The sequence below is a fragment of the Ambystoma mexicanum genome, chromosome 5p (genome assembly GCF_040938575.1).
Source record: "Ambystoma mexicanum isolate Mex_15411 chromosome 5p, UKY_AmexF1_1, whole genome shotgun sequence".
In the NCBI taxonomy this organism is placed as follows: domain Eukaryota; kingdom Metazoa; phylum Chordata; class Amphibia; order Caudata; family Ambystomatidae; genus Ambystoma; species Ambystoma mexicanum.
The window spans coordinates 722826242-722844706 of record NC_090930.1 but is presented as its reverse complement, the minus strand read 5'-3'; the positions used below and the strand labels follow the sequence as shown (position 1 = coordinate 722844706).

General features: G+C 47.4%; 1 protein-coding gene across 2 annotated transcripts in view; it reads left to right on the top strand.

The window, feature by feature from the left end:
* LOC138481152 (ETS-related transcription factor Elf-1-like) overlaps positions 1–18465 on the top strand; it is a 621807-nt gene that overhangs the window by 538328 nt on the left and 65014 nt on the right. For both annotated transcript variants that reach the window (XM_069613090.1, XM_069613091.1), the window contains one exon: positions 7360–7446. In XM_069613090.1, coding sequence (XP_069469191.1) covers positions 7360–7446 — 87 coding nt within the window. The remainder of the gene's footprint in view (positions 1–7359; positions 7447–18465) is intronic.

The following is an 18465-nucleotide window of genomic DNA, read 5'->3' as shown; positions in this document are numbered from 1 at the left end:
TTTCAAGACCTTTATGCCTCCATTGATTCAGAACCCAATCATTCATGCCCACTTGCTTCATTTTTTATGATATATTGAGGAGGGCAATGCGAGGAGTTGAGCTTGCCAAAAATGGTCAAGGTTCTCCAGACAATTCTCACATATAGAAATGAGAGCCCGAGTTTGTGCTTTATCATGGCCATTGGGACCGCATTAGGGAGTCTTAAGATTTGCTTCCAAAATGTACTTTCAAATTTCTCCCAGGTTTCCCAAGGTAACCCCAGCCCGGCCTCTCCGGCATAAGTCAGCGCTGGAACCACCTTCTGGTTATAGAAGTTGATCTGGCACGAGGGAACATTTTCCATATTTTCTCCCGATCTCCAAACCTTGAGCTGTTAACTGCTTTGTTTTCAAAATCAAGTTTGAAATCCAGGCCGACTAGCCGCCACTGGCACTGATCATGATGGCCAGATATTTGATAGATGCCGTGGGACTGATTTGGTTGATTCCCAACCTCCAGCGTGGGATTTTCTCTCTCTTTCCCCTGGATTTTCAATAAACAGAATTTATCAGCGTTGACTTTTTGGTTAGTCAGCTCAACGTACTCCTGTAATATGTCATTTTTGTTTTTTTGGGAGGACGATGTGAGTTCTCTCCAGGAGGACCAGGTCATCAGCATATTAAAGCCATCCGATCAAGGTGATCTTTGGTGGACATGATCTGGGCGGGTCCAGAACATATTTCAGATAGTTTATATACAGGTTGTAGAGTATTGTAGCCAAGGTACACCCCTGCTTCAGTCCCTTAGCTGTATGGATCTCCCTTGTTAAGTTCCCGTCCTTATGCAGCCTGATCTGTAAAGATGTTCCAGTGTATAGATTTTTAATGGCCGCTACTAGATCCTTGGGGCATCCTCTTGCAATCGTGTTCGACCATGGACTCTCCATCTCTAAAGTCAAAAGCAGCCTCCATGTGTATGCAAGCTACATAGTCTCTCGTTCCCTTTCAGGGTCTTTGTTTTGAGCAGGCTAATAAGTAGCAGATTTAAGTCACAGTCTGTGTTGTTAACAAAACCAGTTTGCCTGAGATCGTACGTTTCAGAGCTAGCTATCCACTCCTTTAGGCGCTTCAACAATACTCCTGCAAAGACTTTATCTTTTTGCAAAACTGAATCCTTTAAAAAGATCTAAAATAATAATAAATGACAGGAAAATCATTTTACATCCTCCTGTAAGGATTCCTCTTGCCCTTCCTCTGTGCTTTGATGGCTCCACTACCCAGGTCTAAGAGGTACGAGGGGCAAAAGAGGTTATATATGGATGCTGCGCCGAAACTCGTATCCCGCTAACCTCAGTGTGTCCAGGAGAGCGATCGGGCTGTAGTTTTGGGGTTTAGTCTGTCCCCTTCCTTAAATATAGGGACCACTATTGCTATTTGCCACGACACTGGTGTTCTGCCAAGTTGAGAGATTTTATTAAATAGGATCAAACAGAAAATCAGTCCATAGGTCATGTGCTTCTTTCAGCATGGCATTCGTCATACCGTCCGGGCCCAGGGCTCGTGAAGTGCTTTCTTTGGAGATGATGTTCCTGGTTTCAGCTTTATCGAAATTGAGATGCCAAGGCTCTTGTTGTTCAGAAGGTCCAGGGATCAGTTGATTCGTTTTTTGGCCGAAAAGGTTTTTGAAATGATCAACTCATCTAGACTCATGTATTGGGTTTAGTTGTAAGGAGCCGCTATTTTCTTCTTTACCATTAAGTAATGACCATAAGTTCTTGGAGTTCTTGGTCGTTAAGACGTGAATCATACGTTCTGAGTAATTTTGGTAAAGTATGGCTCTGTGAGAAATAACCCTTATTTCGGTATTGTTGTTTTATATTATTCGTTTCCAGACATCTAAGTGGTACAAGAAGGGTTTTTCAGGTCCTAAGGTCTTGCTGTAGCTGATGTTTTTTTTATTGCAATGAGGTCATCAAAGACGTGTTTTTTCTTAAAGATTGTTTTGCCTCCTTGATTAGGTTATTTTCTAAAGACGGCCAGGGAGGATTCGTATTCGACGCCCTCATTGAAGTTCTCTTGCCACGTCCTCAAGGACTTTGTCGGAACTGGGGTTGACTTTGCGTTAATTCGCAGCCTATTTCTACCAAGCTCCAGTAATACTCTGTTTCAAGATTTTCCCACTAAACCTTTGTTCCTCACTCCTGCACGGTCTTGAGCAGTATGGTCACTTTCATTCCTTTGAATAACCTTCATGGATATCACCCTTGGGAAGATACATCCATTCACAAAAAAGTAATCTAATGTCGTACTTGATACGGCAGAGCGCCGAGTTATGGCACCCTCCATGTCTCCCCTTACTTGGCTATTTACCATGTGCAAGTCCCTGATCTGGGATTCCACTAGCCATTGCTGGCTTCTTGATGCTTTTTTCTTTTGTGTGGGCTTCCCCTCTCCCATGTTTTTTTTCAAGGCCGTTGAGAGACAATCGATGTTCAGATCTCCTCAGAGAACTATCCAGGGATCTGTTAGTTGAGATCTTAAATCGTCGATCCATTTCATTACAGTCGATGTAAAGGAGTTCAAGTCCTTGGCGTCAGGATTCCAATACAAGTTAAAAAGGACCAGTGTTCCTTCTGTAGAGTTGGGGATGTCCACTAGTTTTATTATTAGTATTTGAATCAACGGGTTAGGGTGAGTGATCCTCAAGACCTTTCCCATCGAGTTATTATTCACCAACGTTAGTAACCGAGAACTGGGTCTCCCTTTCAGGCCTGTAGTCGCTTGATTCAAATATCCTGTGAATCCATCGAACAGTGGAGTTTCTCTTAACCATGATTCTTGTAAACACAGAATGTTCGCTTTACTCAATCTAGGGTCCAGATATCAAAGCAGATGAGCGAAAACCCCTGGTGTTCCAGGATCCGATCTAAAAGGATTCCCGACCTTGGCTCTTCTCACTCTAGTCACTGGTGGGAGCCGCTAATGCTTTCGATAGCCAGCCCCATGATTGCTCTTTTGAGATACTTGTGATCACATCCTCTCTCCCTGAGGAGTTCTCCTGCGATCTCACATTCGTCTTTCATTTTATAGTAATCCTCATGGCCTTTGGGCCATGAAGGACTGGAGAAACGTCTCTTAGGCTTAGACGTTTCATCAGTTTCTACTGAGTGGTATCCATTTGGGTCGCTGTATCTTTCTTTTACAACATTCAAGCCAGGATCTGATTACTGGCTAGGTGAATGGTCGTACTATTTTAGATCAAAGCCAAAGGCCCTCAGATCGTCATTGGCGTTCAGTATCAGAGCTATCGGGGCAGAGGAGGCCATGTGCCAAAGTACCCTGTCATTCTCCTTTTCACTCGGGAAGTCCACTATCTTGATGTCTTTTGATTCATTAATCCTTAGTTTGGGTACGTTATATAGCAGGCGCATGATGTTAGCTCAATTCAATATAAGGCTGTCATCCGCCTTCAGCACTCTCTCCAAGAATACCCTATGAGGTGCTTTTTTGCCCTCTTACAACGTTGGTGGATGATTCCACTCAGAGCGAAGTTGGGGAGTCTCTTCCTGCCTGTTCTTAAGAAGGGTTCTCTTTTTCCAGCAGGTGGGCGAACTGTCCTTCCTAGAGTACACAATCATTTTCTCCATCACCTTAGATTGGCTCTCAGCTTGAGCCCACTTCCGGGCCATTTGTTTCCCTCTTTGCTTCTAAGGTTTCATATGTTTTTTGTTTGTTTTGGGGGTGCCACTACTTGCTTGTCTAGAGTCGTCTCCCCACTCCTTATAGAGTTGGACCCGAGGGTGCCCTCCTGGTCTTCTGATTCATAGTCCCTGTAAGTGGACAACTGCAGCAGGGGGTCTTCCTCAACTTCAGAGTCCAAATGTCCCTCCTCTGGCAACCTATCAGTGTTTGCGTTTTCGCACCTGCTGTCGTTTGTAGGGCGGAGTTTGTTGGAATCCTCTGTGTGTTGTTCAGATGTTAGAGGAAATCTCGGTGTAGTGACTGTAACCGTTCTTATGTTTCTAATAAAATATCTGGTGCCACCTCTGCATGTCGCTTTTGATATTGTATTTTGGTTTCTTTATTGGAGCTTCACCTCTCTTTTCTTTAGCTTTCAGTGCAGGCTTCAGATCCTTACTGGAGTCCTTATCAAAGATGGGGAAAAAAATCAGAATTCAGTTGCCTATTCGCATGTAGTACTTGTGGGTTGCTGGTGTCAATCACGTTCTGGGACTCCGTGTTTCGATTCCAAGTAGTCTGGGAACTAGTTGAAGGCATACAAACTTCGACATGTGACTGGGGAGTTACCTAGACTCGCTGGAGCCCTAGGACACAGCCTGATGGTACTTGTACATTTTCTCTTGGACTGTCGACATCCGAAAAGCTGCACCCTTCTCCACGGGTCTGTCCGAGTGGTCCAAATATAATTGAGAAGAGTTAGATGTTAGATCTACGTCTACTTTTGAGGTAGGTTCCTTCCTGCGACCTGAGTACTCTTTGCTCTTCATTAGATTGATGGTGTCTCTAAAGCATGCCAGAAAATACTTTTTGTCCTCTCTTGCGTCCTCAATTAGTTCTAGAAGAGTTTTAAAAATAACTCCCTCAGACTACTGCTTTGATCTTTTTTCCCCTTGATGCTTCAATATGAGATTCTATAAAGATGCGTTTCGAATGCATCAGCGCCAATAGGGTCGACTGATCCTTGTAGTTCTCATTAAGGTTTTCGTATGGTATTAGAAAGGGAGACAAGGTGATAGAAACTATTGAGCCAGTTGAAGCCTGGAGTTGGGCACACTGGGCCTCCCATTTTTGGTGGTCGTCTTTTTGTTCTATGACCAGTGGCTCCTGCCCTCCTGGCATATCTGTGGGTCTCACTGGTCCTTTTTACGTTGGATGAATTGCTCTTTGTGGAGGATTCATCTGAGTCCTCAGAGTCCTCACTGGAGCTTGATGTACACATGGGTTGCTTGTTAGGGACCCCCTGCAATTAGGTCACCCTTGGTCTTACTGGAGACCCTATCGAGCTGCTTTGAGGAATAACCCTTTGTTTGGTCGGCTTGGCTAGAAACCAAACCTAGTTTCTGATTTTTTTTGAGGAGCTATTGGATCCGGGATCAAGTCATCTCCCATTTCTCGAATACACCTTTTCTCGACCCTAGACGCATTATTCGAGGTCAATTGGAGAGTAAGCGTTGCTATGTCTTTTGCTAGATGGGCTGCCAGGGCAGAGTTCCCCTTTCCTGTTTGTTCACCACTGGTCAACTCTGACTCAATAACTGACTTCTGTGGGGTCTCAACTGGCTTCCACATGGACTGTTGCCCCGGCTCCAGGTCCTCAGTAACCAGAGCCTCCATGTTGGACGCGCCATTGGGCCCCGTTCGTGCAGTAGGCCTTGGCTCCGGCACGGATTCGGTAGTAGTACAGCTTACCTCATTCTCTATGCGCGGTTGGAGCCCCCCACTTCCCTCTTTGTCTTTTCTCTGGTAAGATTTTGGGGAGTCCCCTTCTGCGGGGAGACACTCAGGACCGTACCGACCAGAAGGTCCACATCTGATGCGTTGCCCCACTCTTCCTCTGTTAGAAGGGCAGGTACTTTTTTCTCGGCATCAGGGCCTGTGCCCTGGGTCTGAAATGCCACTCTCAGTAATGACTTACTCCTAGGTTTTTGTTGATTACCTCTGTATTTTTTTACATGGGCGACCCCAGGCGCGTGATGTTTGTTCAGTTCTGGGGCATTGAGGGCTTAAAAGTGGCACCTTGGTCAAGACACTGCAGTATATCCATTTGCAAGGGCTCAATGTAAGCGGGCGCAACCCGGCGATCCTGGGTGTCTCCCACTGCCAATGTCCTATCTCAGGCGTTCTCTCTGCTGCCAGCAACCCCGGTCTGGACCCACAAGAGCTCCCCACACAAAACCGGAGCCTCAGGCATGCTGCTAAGGAGAGCTGCAGCCGTACTAGAGAGGAGTCCTCCCAGAGTCGTGTCAAGCTCAACTGTTGCTGGGTTGGTTCCGGCCAACCCAATGTCTGTTGTATTAAAGCCTGAGAGCACTGTTGTGGTGGGCGAACAATCTCCTCTCTGGTTCCCAGAGTCCTGTGTCGATGTCGGATGCCTGGGAAGTAAGCTGAGGGGGAGGGGGGAACATATTGGGACCCTCCGCTAGGTTCATAGAGGGCGTTTTGATAGACGATAAGGGACCCATTGACACCAGAGGTGTGCCCCCCCCCCCCTTTTACCTCCTGTTAGGTGGAGCCTGGCTTGGCTTCAGGTCCACAAGAGGGCTTCCTGGTCCAGAGTGGACTGCTCCATATCCGACGTGAGGCGTGCAGCTCCTCCGGCCTTCACTGACTGTCCACCGCAAGTCCTCTGCAAACACTCTGCCAACACTCTGCGACGCTCCGCGTCGGAAGTGGAGTGTTTTGAAGGAATAGCCCCTCCTTCTTTCGCAACAGCGGTCGCCCGACTCAGTAGACACTGTAGTTGCAGCCACAGTAGCGCACAACGAACCGCAGCGTTTCCTGGCAGGCCAGCACTCTGCCAACACTGGGCCAATCTTTTTTTAAATCCATGACTGGAGGGTTTTTTGGCTTATTTTTTAGTTAACTCCCCATAGAAGCCATTGACTTTTTGACATAGTTTTCAACCCTTTCCTCCTAGTGGGTTATTCAGAGGTTTATCTGTATGTCCTAACCAGTCTCCTAGCTTGCCAATCCACAGCATTACCACTATTTTATGTTTTATTGGAATACAATGGCTACACACATTTTGATTAGTTATGGGCAGTTTTAACATATTAGCAGTGAATGTTGGATATCTACTGAACCACTTTATTGCTAATATTAGAAACTATACATTGTTGGACTGGTCTATTTTTAATGTTCATAAATGATCACTACAATTGAAACGATACACAATGCTAAACGAGGGGGAGCATACTTAATCTATTTGAGTATAAAAGACACTATATTGCAAGTGCAGCCTCTTGTTGGTTCAGTGATAAAACTGTAGGGAAGATATTGATTGCATCTGATGTTTATCACACACATTTGGATAACTATTGTTACATAGACACTGACTCTAGAGGTAAACCCACGACAATATTGCTGTTTAATAAGTAGGCCTGTCGGGTGTGTACAGTGGAAATTGTTTCTTTTACACTAAAGTGCAGAGTCTGAATTTTCAGTATTCCGTACCGCAAAACTTGCCACAGCCCCAAGTGGGCATTTAGAGCGCCTTTGGGGTGGAGGTTAGGCTCTGGCATGCAGGGTGTGATGTAATTAATGACCAGAGTCCTCACTATTATTGTAGTTGTTCTGACACATCTTCTCTGAATTGTCCATATTAATCAAACAATTTCAAATTACCTCTTCGATTTTCAGTTCCCAAAATGAAGCTCATCCGACCATCATCTCCTCCGGTCACCTCACCAAGTATTCCTATCAAAAAGAAGACAAAAGACGGAAAAGGTCAGTATCCCAGGAATTCTAATTAATGAAATGTGTGTGTGTACAGTAGGAACAGAATTCTAACTTGCATTCAGGAACAGTTGCGGTATGATTATTAAAGACACTGATTTGATTTTGAATTCGTATAGTGCAAATCCCGTGAGGGAACCAAGCGGCAGTCCACATCTAGGCGCCCACTATGCAAACACTAATTTATGATGTGACATTTTTAGAAATCGCTTCACCAGCTGTTGTTTTTTACTAAATAGTTTGTCATCTGAATTTAAAGCTTTTTCACTGGAGTAAATCTCCATCCTTTTCGGTTTTGGCTAATTAGGTGTATTATGGAGATTTATCATTGTTATGCTTCATCTCCTCCACTTTCTGCTGGACTTCTGGACCTGTTTCATTCAATCCAATCCTGAATAAGTGGAGCCTTTTTCCTCTCATTCATTCTTGTGGGCTCTGTCTTTTGGAACTCTATTCTTTGTATTCTACTTGTACTATGGAGTCTGTCTGCTCCATAGCTCTTAAAGGCAACAGTGTTTTTACTACTGCAGCACACAGCTCCTTATGGGCAGTGTTGTTGGGGACCCTTAGGGCCCTCCTTTAAGGTTCTTTTACTATATCCTCAAGTAACTACAGTTCTTAACTCTATAGTCTGAGAGATTGGTACACACTGTTAGGCAGAAACCTGTGCAGTTCCCTTAGGGACCACTGCAAAAGGCTTAGGACTACAGGTGTTGGCGGTAAACCCAATTGGTAGCAGTCTGTACCACCCAGATTTACCTGGTAGCTGTGGCTGAGTAGTCAGACTTCTCTCAAGAAGAGTTAGACAGTATATAGAGTATACAAAATAGGTACAAAGGTACAGTAGCACAAGCAAACACTGACCAGAGCTTTGGTATGAAAGTATATAATTATTTATTTAAAACACACTTGTAAAATACACTAACACTAATATGGCAAGCAAGTTCCAACACAGTCACTATCAATACACATACATCCCTGATTACTTATTGAACAAGTCTTAGTTAAAACATCACTTATTTGCAGACAGCGGTGAGCGCTTAACCTAAGATGGCACTCCAATAAGTTAGTTAAAAAGGGAGGGAAAAGGCAGAATTAGGAAAGCACACAATACCAACACTTTTAAAAGAACCACAGCAAGTCAGGAAAGGCAGAGTCTACTGTAGAGCAAGAAAGTTCATAGGCCAGGCCCACTCTGGGAGAGAGCAAGGCGGAATGTGTCCAAGATCACACAGTTGAATTATACTTTAAAAGTCTTTGCAGATAGTTCAAAAAGAGTTGGATCAGTTCAGAGAAAGTTAGTTAACAGGTCCCAGGTCGCACCAGGATAGAGAGTCAAGGATTTACGGGACACCTTGAACAGTCTGTTGCAAGGGAGACCAGGCAGGACACAGTACCTGAAATGGTGAGAAAGCTCCAGCGGGGGCAGTTCTTCCTGGCAGCGGGTGCAAGTCGGTGCTTCGTCCAGGGGAAGAGAGGATCTCGACGTGGAGGAAAGCTTGAGGTTGTTGCACTGCCAGGGAAGAAATCAGCCGCAGAGTTTCCCGGTTAAAAGGTACTACCCTTTTATTCGCGGTAGTGGTGAAGCGTGGCTATCCGGCCGCCGGGGTGCTTGGCACGGGCGATTCGACCACGAGACGGTCCAGGAAGGCGAAAAGAGGGCGATCTGGTTATCCCCACCAGTTCAAAGGAAGAAGACTCTCCGGGATGAAGATCTTCTCTATCGTCGGGAAGTGGTGAGGCGGTTCAGCAGGGCTCCACCGGTGGTGTCGTCGTTGCAGGTTGGCTCAGCTTCTCCCGCTTCGGATTCTTTGGTCCAGTGGCGACTTCTGAAGTTCCAGTCCCCAAAGCTCTGCTTTTATGCAGAAAACCCCCATTCATCAGTCCTAGCTGTCACTCAAACATGCTAAATGGTGAGCTGGGTGGCTCACCACTGGGCCAATCACACAAGAGTGCGACTTGAGTTGCCGAGGCAACTCAGTCCAGGGTGCTTAAACCCCCCTCCCACACATCCTGTATACCCAGACAGAGTGGCACCACTTTTGGAAGCTTCTGTGCAGAAGCCCGCCAAAAGTGGAACAAAGGGCTCGACTTGGGTTGGAGTTACAGAGGCGAACACAAACGCCATTTTAAAACCGAGTCCTGGCAAAAAGACCCAACCGGGGAATAAATATTAAATAAATAACCCGGCGGTATCTTTAACATTGCACCAAAAAAGTGGTGCGTTTAAAATGAATGGGAAAATCCCATAGGAAATAATTCCGGTGGAATATTTCGCGTGGTAACCACTGCCACCAGCCAGAAACTCGATGAGGGGGGACTGAACAGTGCCCTCTCGAAAAACAGACCCAGGGGCAATCTAATTACCCCTACCAGTACTTCCACAATATGATGGTTTGTACTGGTTCTGTTCACAATTTAAGACTAGTAAAGTCAATGGTGACTTTACATGCCCTGGGAGACAGTAGTCAGTCCCAGGGTATGGAGTCTATGTGTGGGTGTCACTATGACACCCCTGTGTTACTGCACATGAAACCATATGGGGTAAAAGACCCCGTAGCCCATAAAACACATTACAAAGTCAAAGGATATCTCAAATCATGTCTAAGAGTGGGAGAAAAAGAGTCTCACTCTTAGCAGGAGAAAAAAATAAACCCCAAAAATCCAGCAAAGCTGCTGGGGTTCTCACTAGGTTTGGGAAATTAGCCTTAACAGAGAATTCTCCCTAACACACACCACCTTCAGTGGGGTGCCAAAGAGATGCCTAGTATCCTCCTCCTCCTCTCTGCTCCTGTGACTTTTTAGTCACATAGACACTCATCTAGTTATGGCTGGTGGCAGTGATGTGTTCTACCAACTATTGTGTATTTTTTATACCGCAGGCTATGTCCATAACCTCGGTAGTGCACAATAAAGGCACCCAAGTACCAACTTGCGGCCTCCCCTCTTTTTTCGCCATTATTAGCGTGGTTGTTATTTGTTAGCCCTTCTACCATTCTGCGAGGGGGAGGCATGTGTGTGCGTTTTGCCTTTGGCTGGAACCATTAGGTATCCCTGCTTAGACTCCAGAGTGTCTGGGCAGGCAGGAAGTAGGGGAGGAGTTTCCACCCCCTGTCATTTGTCTGCCAGAGTGCCTGAATAGGTCCATCTCCCACAAGGGGGGTGGGGGGGGCCTGGCTGTCCCGATTGGACAGCTAAACGCCCCTTTCTGTATAATGCTGAGAGAGATTGCAGAGGCATGTGTGCTGGAACTGTGCAAAAGGTGAGGCTTCTGGAGTGAAAAGAAAGTCAACTACTGGAAACGGAAGTAACCGAAGAAGAAGACAACCAGAGAAGCCTGCAGACCCTTTGCAACATCATGAAGCTACCATTGTTGTCCTGACCCTGTTTTCTATGCGACAAAGGAGCTCCGAAGAGGACGACTCCTTCGCTTTGGCTGGTGGGAACAACCAGCTCCAAGACTAACTTTGAAACAAGCCATCTCCTGAGGTCCTATGAGCTTCCAGAGCTGCGGAATCCCAAAACGAGGAGTCCTGCTGCCCATTTTGAGTGCATTGTCGCGGAAAGGCCGAATCTGTTCAAATCTTTGCTGAACCCGTAAGGACATTCCAGAGATCCGATCCAACTCGCTCAGACCCACTCTCCCAGACCCACACACCAGAGTGTGGTACTGTAGGAAGCGAAGAAGATTGACCTGGCGATCAGTGTCCTTTATTGGTGTGAACCAATAAATTGCTGAAAGTTGTGCCCCAGGTCCTCCCTCGAGGCTGCTGCTGCTGCAAAATCCAATCCTTTGTCCTGCCTTCAGTTACCAGACCAAGGAATCTGGAGGTCGGGTCCAGAGCTGCAACATCGTGGAGCATCCAGCACAAACATTTCCTCATTTTCTTGTAGCCTAAGGTACTGTGGGGGAGGGGGGGTATTGCTTACCTGATTCCAAGAAGTTGCTCCAGAGCATTGAAGTGCATGTAGAGGTGTCCAGGGCGACTCCCTCTTACCCAAGCTGCTGCTTGATTCCCCTTCTCAAGTCCGATTTAAGGTCTCCTTTGTTAGTTGTTAACTTACTGCTTCAATAACTCTAGATACTGGAAGAAATCCACAGGACCTCTTCATAATTCGCTGCTTGTCAAGATTCCAAGTCTTCTCCGAACTGCCTTTTAGCTTGGGTTGCATTTTGGGACTTAAGACTTACTGTCGAAGAAACCATCTCTAGAACCTTGAACTAAGCTAATGTTTTACTAACTAACCATTTCCCTCCCTTTAAGTGACTTTACTATGTGTTTGCAGGTTAAGTGTACTACTGTATAAACCATTGAATATCGCATGAGTGAGCACTAACCGATAAAGCGTTAACATTGTCTTTTCCCTTTGTAACATTGCTACAAATGTACCCACAAACAAACACAAAAGGTAAAGTGGTTGGGGGGGGGGGTTTCCTGTTCATTAAGGGCTCCCGATATGGTGAAAGGATTACTGTGTTCACTCTACGCCCCCAACGTGGGACAGGTGGAATTTTGGGAGGGGGTCAAAAACGATATGTGTCTTTTTGTGGAAGGCCAACTGGTGGTGGGTGGAGAATTTAACATGGTCTTAGACCCGACCAGAGACTGCAAGAGGATGGGTGGTGGTAGGGGAGATAACCCGGACAAAGCAACCTCCAGGAGGTTTAGGAGAATCAACCCGGAGCTGGGTCTTAGATGCTTCAGAGGATGGAGGGGGCGTGGGGGGATAGACCCTTTACCTTTTTCTCAGCAGTCCACAACTCCTTTTCCAGGATTGATATGATACTGGTGGAAATGGAGGTGAAGGCGCAAGTTGGAGTCCTGTGTTGTACCGGTCCCTTGCTTGAACCATGATATGGTTAGAGTGGTGATGGGGAATGCCCTTGGTCAGAGGCCACCGGGAGGGTGGTGCTGTAATGACTTCTTGCTAAAGGATAAGGAGCTTTCCCAAACAGTGTTGTCGGAAATTAAGGAAAATTTTGCCTTTAATGACAATGGGTAAGTTAGGGTTCAGTCTCTATGGGAATGTTTCAAAGCCATTTCCGGCGTGTACTCATCAGGATAGGAGCCCAGAAAAATAACCGAACGCAGAGCGCAAGACTATGAGCTAAGGGGGAAGATCAGGGAACTGCAGCCGGGGGCCTGAGGGGTGCCTAGTACCTCGCACCATGCATAGCTGCGAAACTCTAAGCCATTCTAGTTCAAGACACGGAAAAGCAACTGCTATTTTGGAAGCAGAAATATCATGAGCGGGGGAAATCCTGGCCTGGAAGCTTAGGAAGGAAAGAAAGAGGAGGGCGATGGCTGTAATCAGGGGAGAGCGGGACAGCACGGTTTATGATCTGGGGGGAATAGGGACAGAGTTTGCCAACTTCTATGAAAACTATGCTCTTCAGAATTCACTGGCAGGTAGGCGCAGGTAGCCTCATCCCTCGAACACCCACACCTCCTGGCCCTCCCGGGCATATCGAGAGAGGACTCCGAACGCCTGGGGGCTCCCGTTGCGGAGGAGGTGATTGTGCAGACAATTAAGGGAATGAAGACCGGGACCGCACCGGACCGCAAAAGGTTCTCTGTCGGGCCCGTTGCCAAGCTCAATGCTAGAGGCTACGATAGTCGCAATACACAAGGAGGGCAGAGACCCAATGAGATGTGTCTCTTACCACCTGATCTCTGTTAAATAACGATGTTAAAATCCTGAGCAAAATCTTGGGCTCTAGACTGGAATCCCTGCTTCCATCCTTGATGCATGGGGACCAGGTGGGCTTTGTACGAGGGAGACCAGGCTCAGATAATATCCGAAAGTCCATTAACCTTATGCATCAACTGCACACCCAGGGGGCTGATACCTGTCTGGTCTCGATCAACTCTGAAAAGGCATTTGACAAGGTCGAGTGACCTTTTATGAAGATGGGTCTGGGTCCGGGGTTCTTGAAGTGGGTAGACGCCCTATACATACGTCCCATGGCACGAGTTTGGTTCAATAACATCCTGTCTAACTCCTTCCGTCTGACCCCTGGCACTAGGCAGGGATGCCCGCTGTCACCACTCTTGTATTCCCTCACAATGGAGCCGCTCGCCATCGCGATCAGGACGAACCAGAAGATTAAGGGTATACAGGGTGCAGAAGTGGAGGTTAAATTATCCCTTTTTGCGGATGACCTTCTGGGCTATCTTACGGATGTGAGCTCATCTCCCTAAACTCCTAGAAAAATTAAGAGCTATGGCCAACTTTCAGGCCTAAAAATAAACTTAGTCAAATCTAGCATCATGCCCATGAGCCCAAACTACTCTGCCCTGACCGCTCACCCTTATTGCCTGGGGATGAGGGTCGAACAATCAAGGACGAAATACATGGGAGTGATCTTGCCGAGAGATCTCACAGGGCTACTTAAGGCCAATTTCGACCCAATTCTGACTACGAGGACTTTGGAAGGTGGGCACCCCCTAACTCTCTCCTGGTACAGGTGAATGACCTCCATAAAGATGAATGTCCTCCCCTGCTTGCTCTACCTGTTCAACGCCCTCCCAGTGAGGCTTCCAGCTGCATTTTTCAATGACTTGACGGGCGAGCTCTTGAAATTTGTGCGGCAGAACAAACGTCTGAGAGTGAAGTGGGCAACCCTCACACACAACCATGGTTTATTTTGGCTCCCCAGGCCCCTACCTATATTACAAGTCTGCCCAAATAATGTTGCTTGAGCACTCGAAGGATCTGCGGACGTATTGGACCTACCTGGAAGACCTGGCAGTACACCCTCTGAAGGTGAGAGACTACTTGGGCTCCTACAGGTGCATTCCGGCTATTGCAAGGGAACACCCAACGTTGGGAGCTCTGTGGAACCTCTGGAGAGACTGTAAAGCTAATGGAGCACTCTCGTCCTGGCCCTCTCCTTTGGCATGGGTCTGGGGCCCCCCATTTAATCTGGCGAGGGATGAAATATGCGTAACACTGGTCGAATGGGGGTCTCGAGGGGGTGGGACAATTGTTCGAGCAGGGCCGATTTAGGAGCTTCAAAGAGATGCAAGAGGGAGTGGGGCGGGACAGGATCTCGATCTTTAAGTACCTAAGTCTGAAGGGGATATTCATGGAAGCAGAGTGGCTGGCCTCAGTCTCCCGGGATCTTACCACCTTTGAGAAATGGTTAGATGGTGCTGCTGCCTATCGGGGCTCCCTCTGGTATATATACATTCTTGATCTCTACTGCAGTTGATAGAAGTACATTCAAAAGGTTTTGGGTGGAGCTTGCGGGAGAGATCAAATCACAGACGAGGTCTGGGCTAAGATTTTTAGGATAACATTTCATGGCAACATTTTCACCTCTACCATGGAACACAGTTTCAAGAGGCTACAAGGGTGGCGTAGGGACCCATTGAAGATTTCACTGGGCCTCTCCCATGTGTCCCAGGGGCTGCAGCCAGGTGGGGGTCCCTCTCTCACATGTGGTGCTATTGTCCAAAGGCTTAGCAGGATTAAGGAATAATCCGAGTTCCAGCTGGGCATGGACCCTCTCCAGATGTTGCTGGGGATCCTAGCCAGGGACCGGAATTAATACAGGTTGCCAAGGGTATGCAAGGCCATGCTGAGGGCTCGGAGACTAGAGATAGCACAAAAATGGAAGGCAGGAGGGACCCCCTCGAAACTTGATTGGGAACCGAAACTTTGTAATTTCATTATGATGGAGAAGTTAACAGCAATTGTTACGATTACTTGGGGTCCTTCCTGGAGGAATGGAACCTGCTGACGGCCAGGATGAAGGGGGATGGACCCTAGTGTTTGGAGAGGGGAAGAGACAGTCCACTGCAGCACTATCTCCGGAGGAGGGAGCAAAGTCAAATCCAAATCCAAATCGATGCAATGTCAGACTATTGTTGTTTTGTTTCTCATCTGTTGCCACCCCTGAGGCTTTGTAATGAACAATTTTGATATGCTGCCCGAACATGCTGACAATGGGAAGGGGGCAGGGGATTGTTGACACCCTGTAATGAGGTTTTCAAAAAGTCTTTGTTGTCTGTGTCAGTTTAAATGCCAATAAAAACAAATGATTTTAAAAAAAAAGATAATTAACTAATTGCGTTACACCAACAGGCAGCTGGAAGGGTCTGCCAACAAGGGTACAAGCGGAACATGGCAGGCTTGTTGAGAGGGCAAAGGGGCCCTCACTTTGATAAGGGATAGGGAATATGGCAGTGATCTCAACAGTGCGGGGCGTGCCCATTAGTGGGGACAATCGTATACTTCGGAAGTGGGTGGGATGTACCAATGGTGAGGTGGAACGAAATGCCCAGTGGTCATACAGGGATTGGGTCCATGGAACGTATCCGGTGCCCGCAGAGGACGACCACATTGTTTACTTGTCAGGTGGGTATAGGCCTTTAGAGAGTGCAGGTACAAACGAAGGGCAGACTTGTAATGGACTTGGATAGCAATGTTACACAATTTCTATGGGGTGTGCAAAGGCGATTGCCCAGCCGGAAAGGAGAATTTAGTTAAATGCATGGTTAGCATACTGTCGAGAGACGGCCAATTAGGGGAGCTGATGTATTTTATTAAAGGGCGACATGGGTACCACATAAGGGGGTTGCGGAGTGGGCATTGTCCATCGACCGTTCAGAAGGACTGATGGGCGCAGAGAGTATTCTCCCAGTTGATAAAGCACACGTTCACGATGCGAGGGTCAGAAGCGTCTTGTCGGTCAGAGATTTAAACATGTGGACGGAAGAGAGCACCAAGAGGGATCCATTTGGTGTCGCAGGTAAGGTCAACACTGGTAAGGCACATGAGGAATGCACGTTTATGGATATGTGTGGAAGAGCTGATGGAAATTGGAGGAGTGAATCACCTGGTGCCATAAATACGATCATGGTGTGTGTGTAGAGGCGGCCTGCCTGATAGCACACATTAGCAGATAGGTGGGGTGGGGTACCCAGATGAGATTTGGTCACGGGTGCACCACAGGTGATGCATAAGGCTCGCAAAGTAAAAGGTGGCAGAGGAGCTGATGGTGGTTGTACAGGTGTGTCTCCTGTTAGACATTGGTATATGATGGGAAGGTGATGGTCAGACAAGGCTTTAAGGTGTGGGATGTATTTAGGAAAGAATGGGGAGTGCCCAGATGACGAGGTGGTTCCTCGAATGTAACAGATAGTCACAACAGAACAGGGAGTGCCTAGATGGCAGGCAGTCACGGGCCCAGAGGGGAGACTTGCAAAGTGGTTGCGATAGAGGGAGGGACTGTGGTGGCAGGAGAGTGAACGCTTCATTTGGAAACATGCTGGGGTGGGGTCGCAAACATGGAATGCTCAGACTGTTTAAAGCAACACATGCAGGCTACATTCTCCCAAGGTGGTCATCATTGTGAGAAACTGGGTTCCAGGCACAATGGATACTGGATCCTGCAGGGAGCAGCACACAGTGCTGGAGCACTAATCGATTATTGGGTATTTCTATAGGATACGTTCTCACAGGTTAGGTGGTAGAGCGCTTTGGTGGCTGGTTGTGTAAGGCCCCATTGGATCCCGGTCATGGTGGGCTCAGTGGGAGTAGCATGGGGTGGGACAGTAGTTATGATGATGTTCAGGTTTCATGTATTACGCAGACCCTCCAGGATTTCGCGGCATGAAATGGCAAATTTTGTGGCATGAAATGGCAAATTATGTGGCACAAACCTTTATTTATGGCAGCATTTTTGCAGCACAATTATTGACTGGAGGGTGCAAGATTGGTACATTGCAAGAAAGAGGCTGTGTGCAAGACTATAAGAGAGCCAGGGTGTCAATATATGTTTCTTTTATATCAAATAGAAAGAGTCCTAGATGTCTCTGGCTTGGCAGAATAGTGTTTGTTTTGGCTACGTTTTTGGCTTAAAGTGCATGCCTATTTAATATTATTAACGTTATTAATCATTATCAGTGGTAATGCTGAAAATATTCCCCTATGTTCCCCAATCCCACAAGCACCCACACACCTCTCACCCAACACACCTCACACGTCTCACCAATTCCCCATCACAACTTGTATTTTTGAACCTCACGCTCAGTCATACACATACTCACATGCTCTGTCACACTGCCAAGTCACAATTCGCGTTCTCTAGCCCCTGCCAAACTCCAAATCATACTCCCAACTCACACCATACGCTCCCTAATTCCTCCCGCAGTATACAGTCCTTCATTCTTGCATGCTACCTCTGAATCTTTCATCCTTTCTCCCATTCTATCACACACTTCCCTCATCCTGTCTCCCAATCTGCAGCTTACTGCCCCTTTCCAGCCAACCCCTGTCTGCTTTTGGCCCACTACTACCCCTGAGCCCACGTTCCTTCCACTTTCTGTACCTCCGCTCTCTCTAATTTCTGGCCCAACGCCCCACTGCATACGCTCTGCTATCTTGCCTATCACTTCCCCCTCTGACCCACTGCTCTCCCTCTGATCTCTCTTTGCTTTCGAGGGGATTGGGTCCTCCGACGTATTCCATATCTATGACATGTAATCACCACAGCTGTGCTGCTTCGGAAACTTTTTCGGCGTCTGCGTCGATGCGCCGTCGTCGAGGACCTCCTCCGCCGTCCGACGTCATCCGATGTGATAAGTAGGACGCACGACGCCCATAGCCTCAGTTCCGTTTTTTCCGCGAACGTGTTGCTTCGTGTTTCTCGGTTCTAAGCCTCGACTCTTTGGAGTTCTGTTCTTTCTGGTTCTTCGAACCTGTTCGTTTGTGAATTTCCTTCGGCAATGTCTTCCACTTCGTCTTCAACCCCGCGTCCGGGCTTTAAGAAGTGCGGGGAGTGTGGGTCCAAGATGTCGGTGACTGACTCGCACGACGCCTGCCTCTGGGGAGGCCCACGACACGGATGACTGTGTCGACTGCCAGTCGCTCACGTCCAAAGCCTTACGCGAACGTAAGAAGTTGTTGTCGGTAGGTCGGGTGTCCAAGCCCCGGAAGTCGAAGTCGGTGGGGCTTTCGACGGATGATTTGAGGGGTGACTCTCCGCGTCATCGTCGGAAG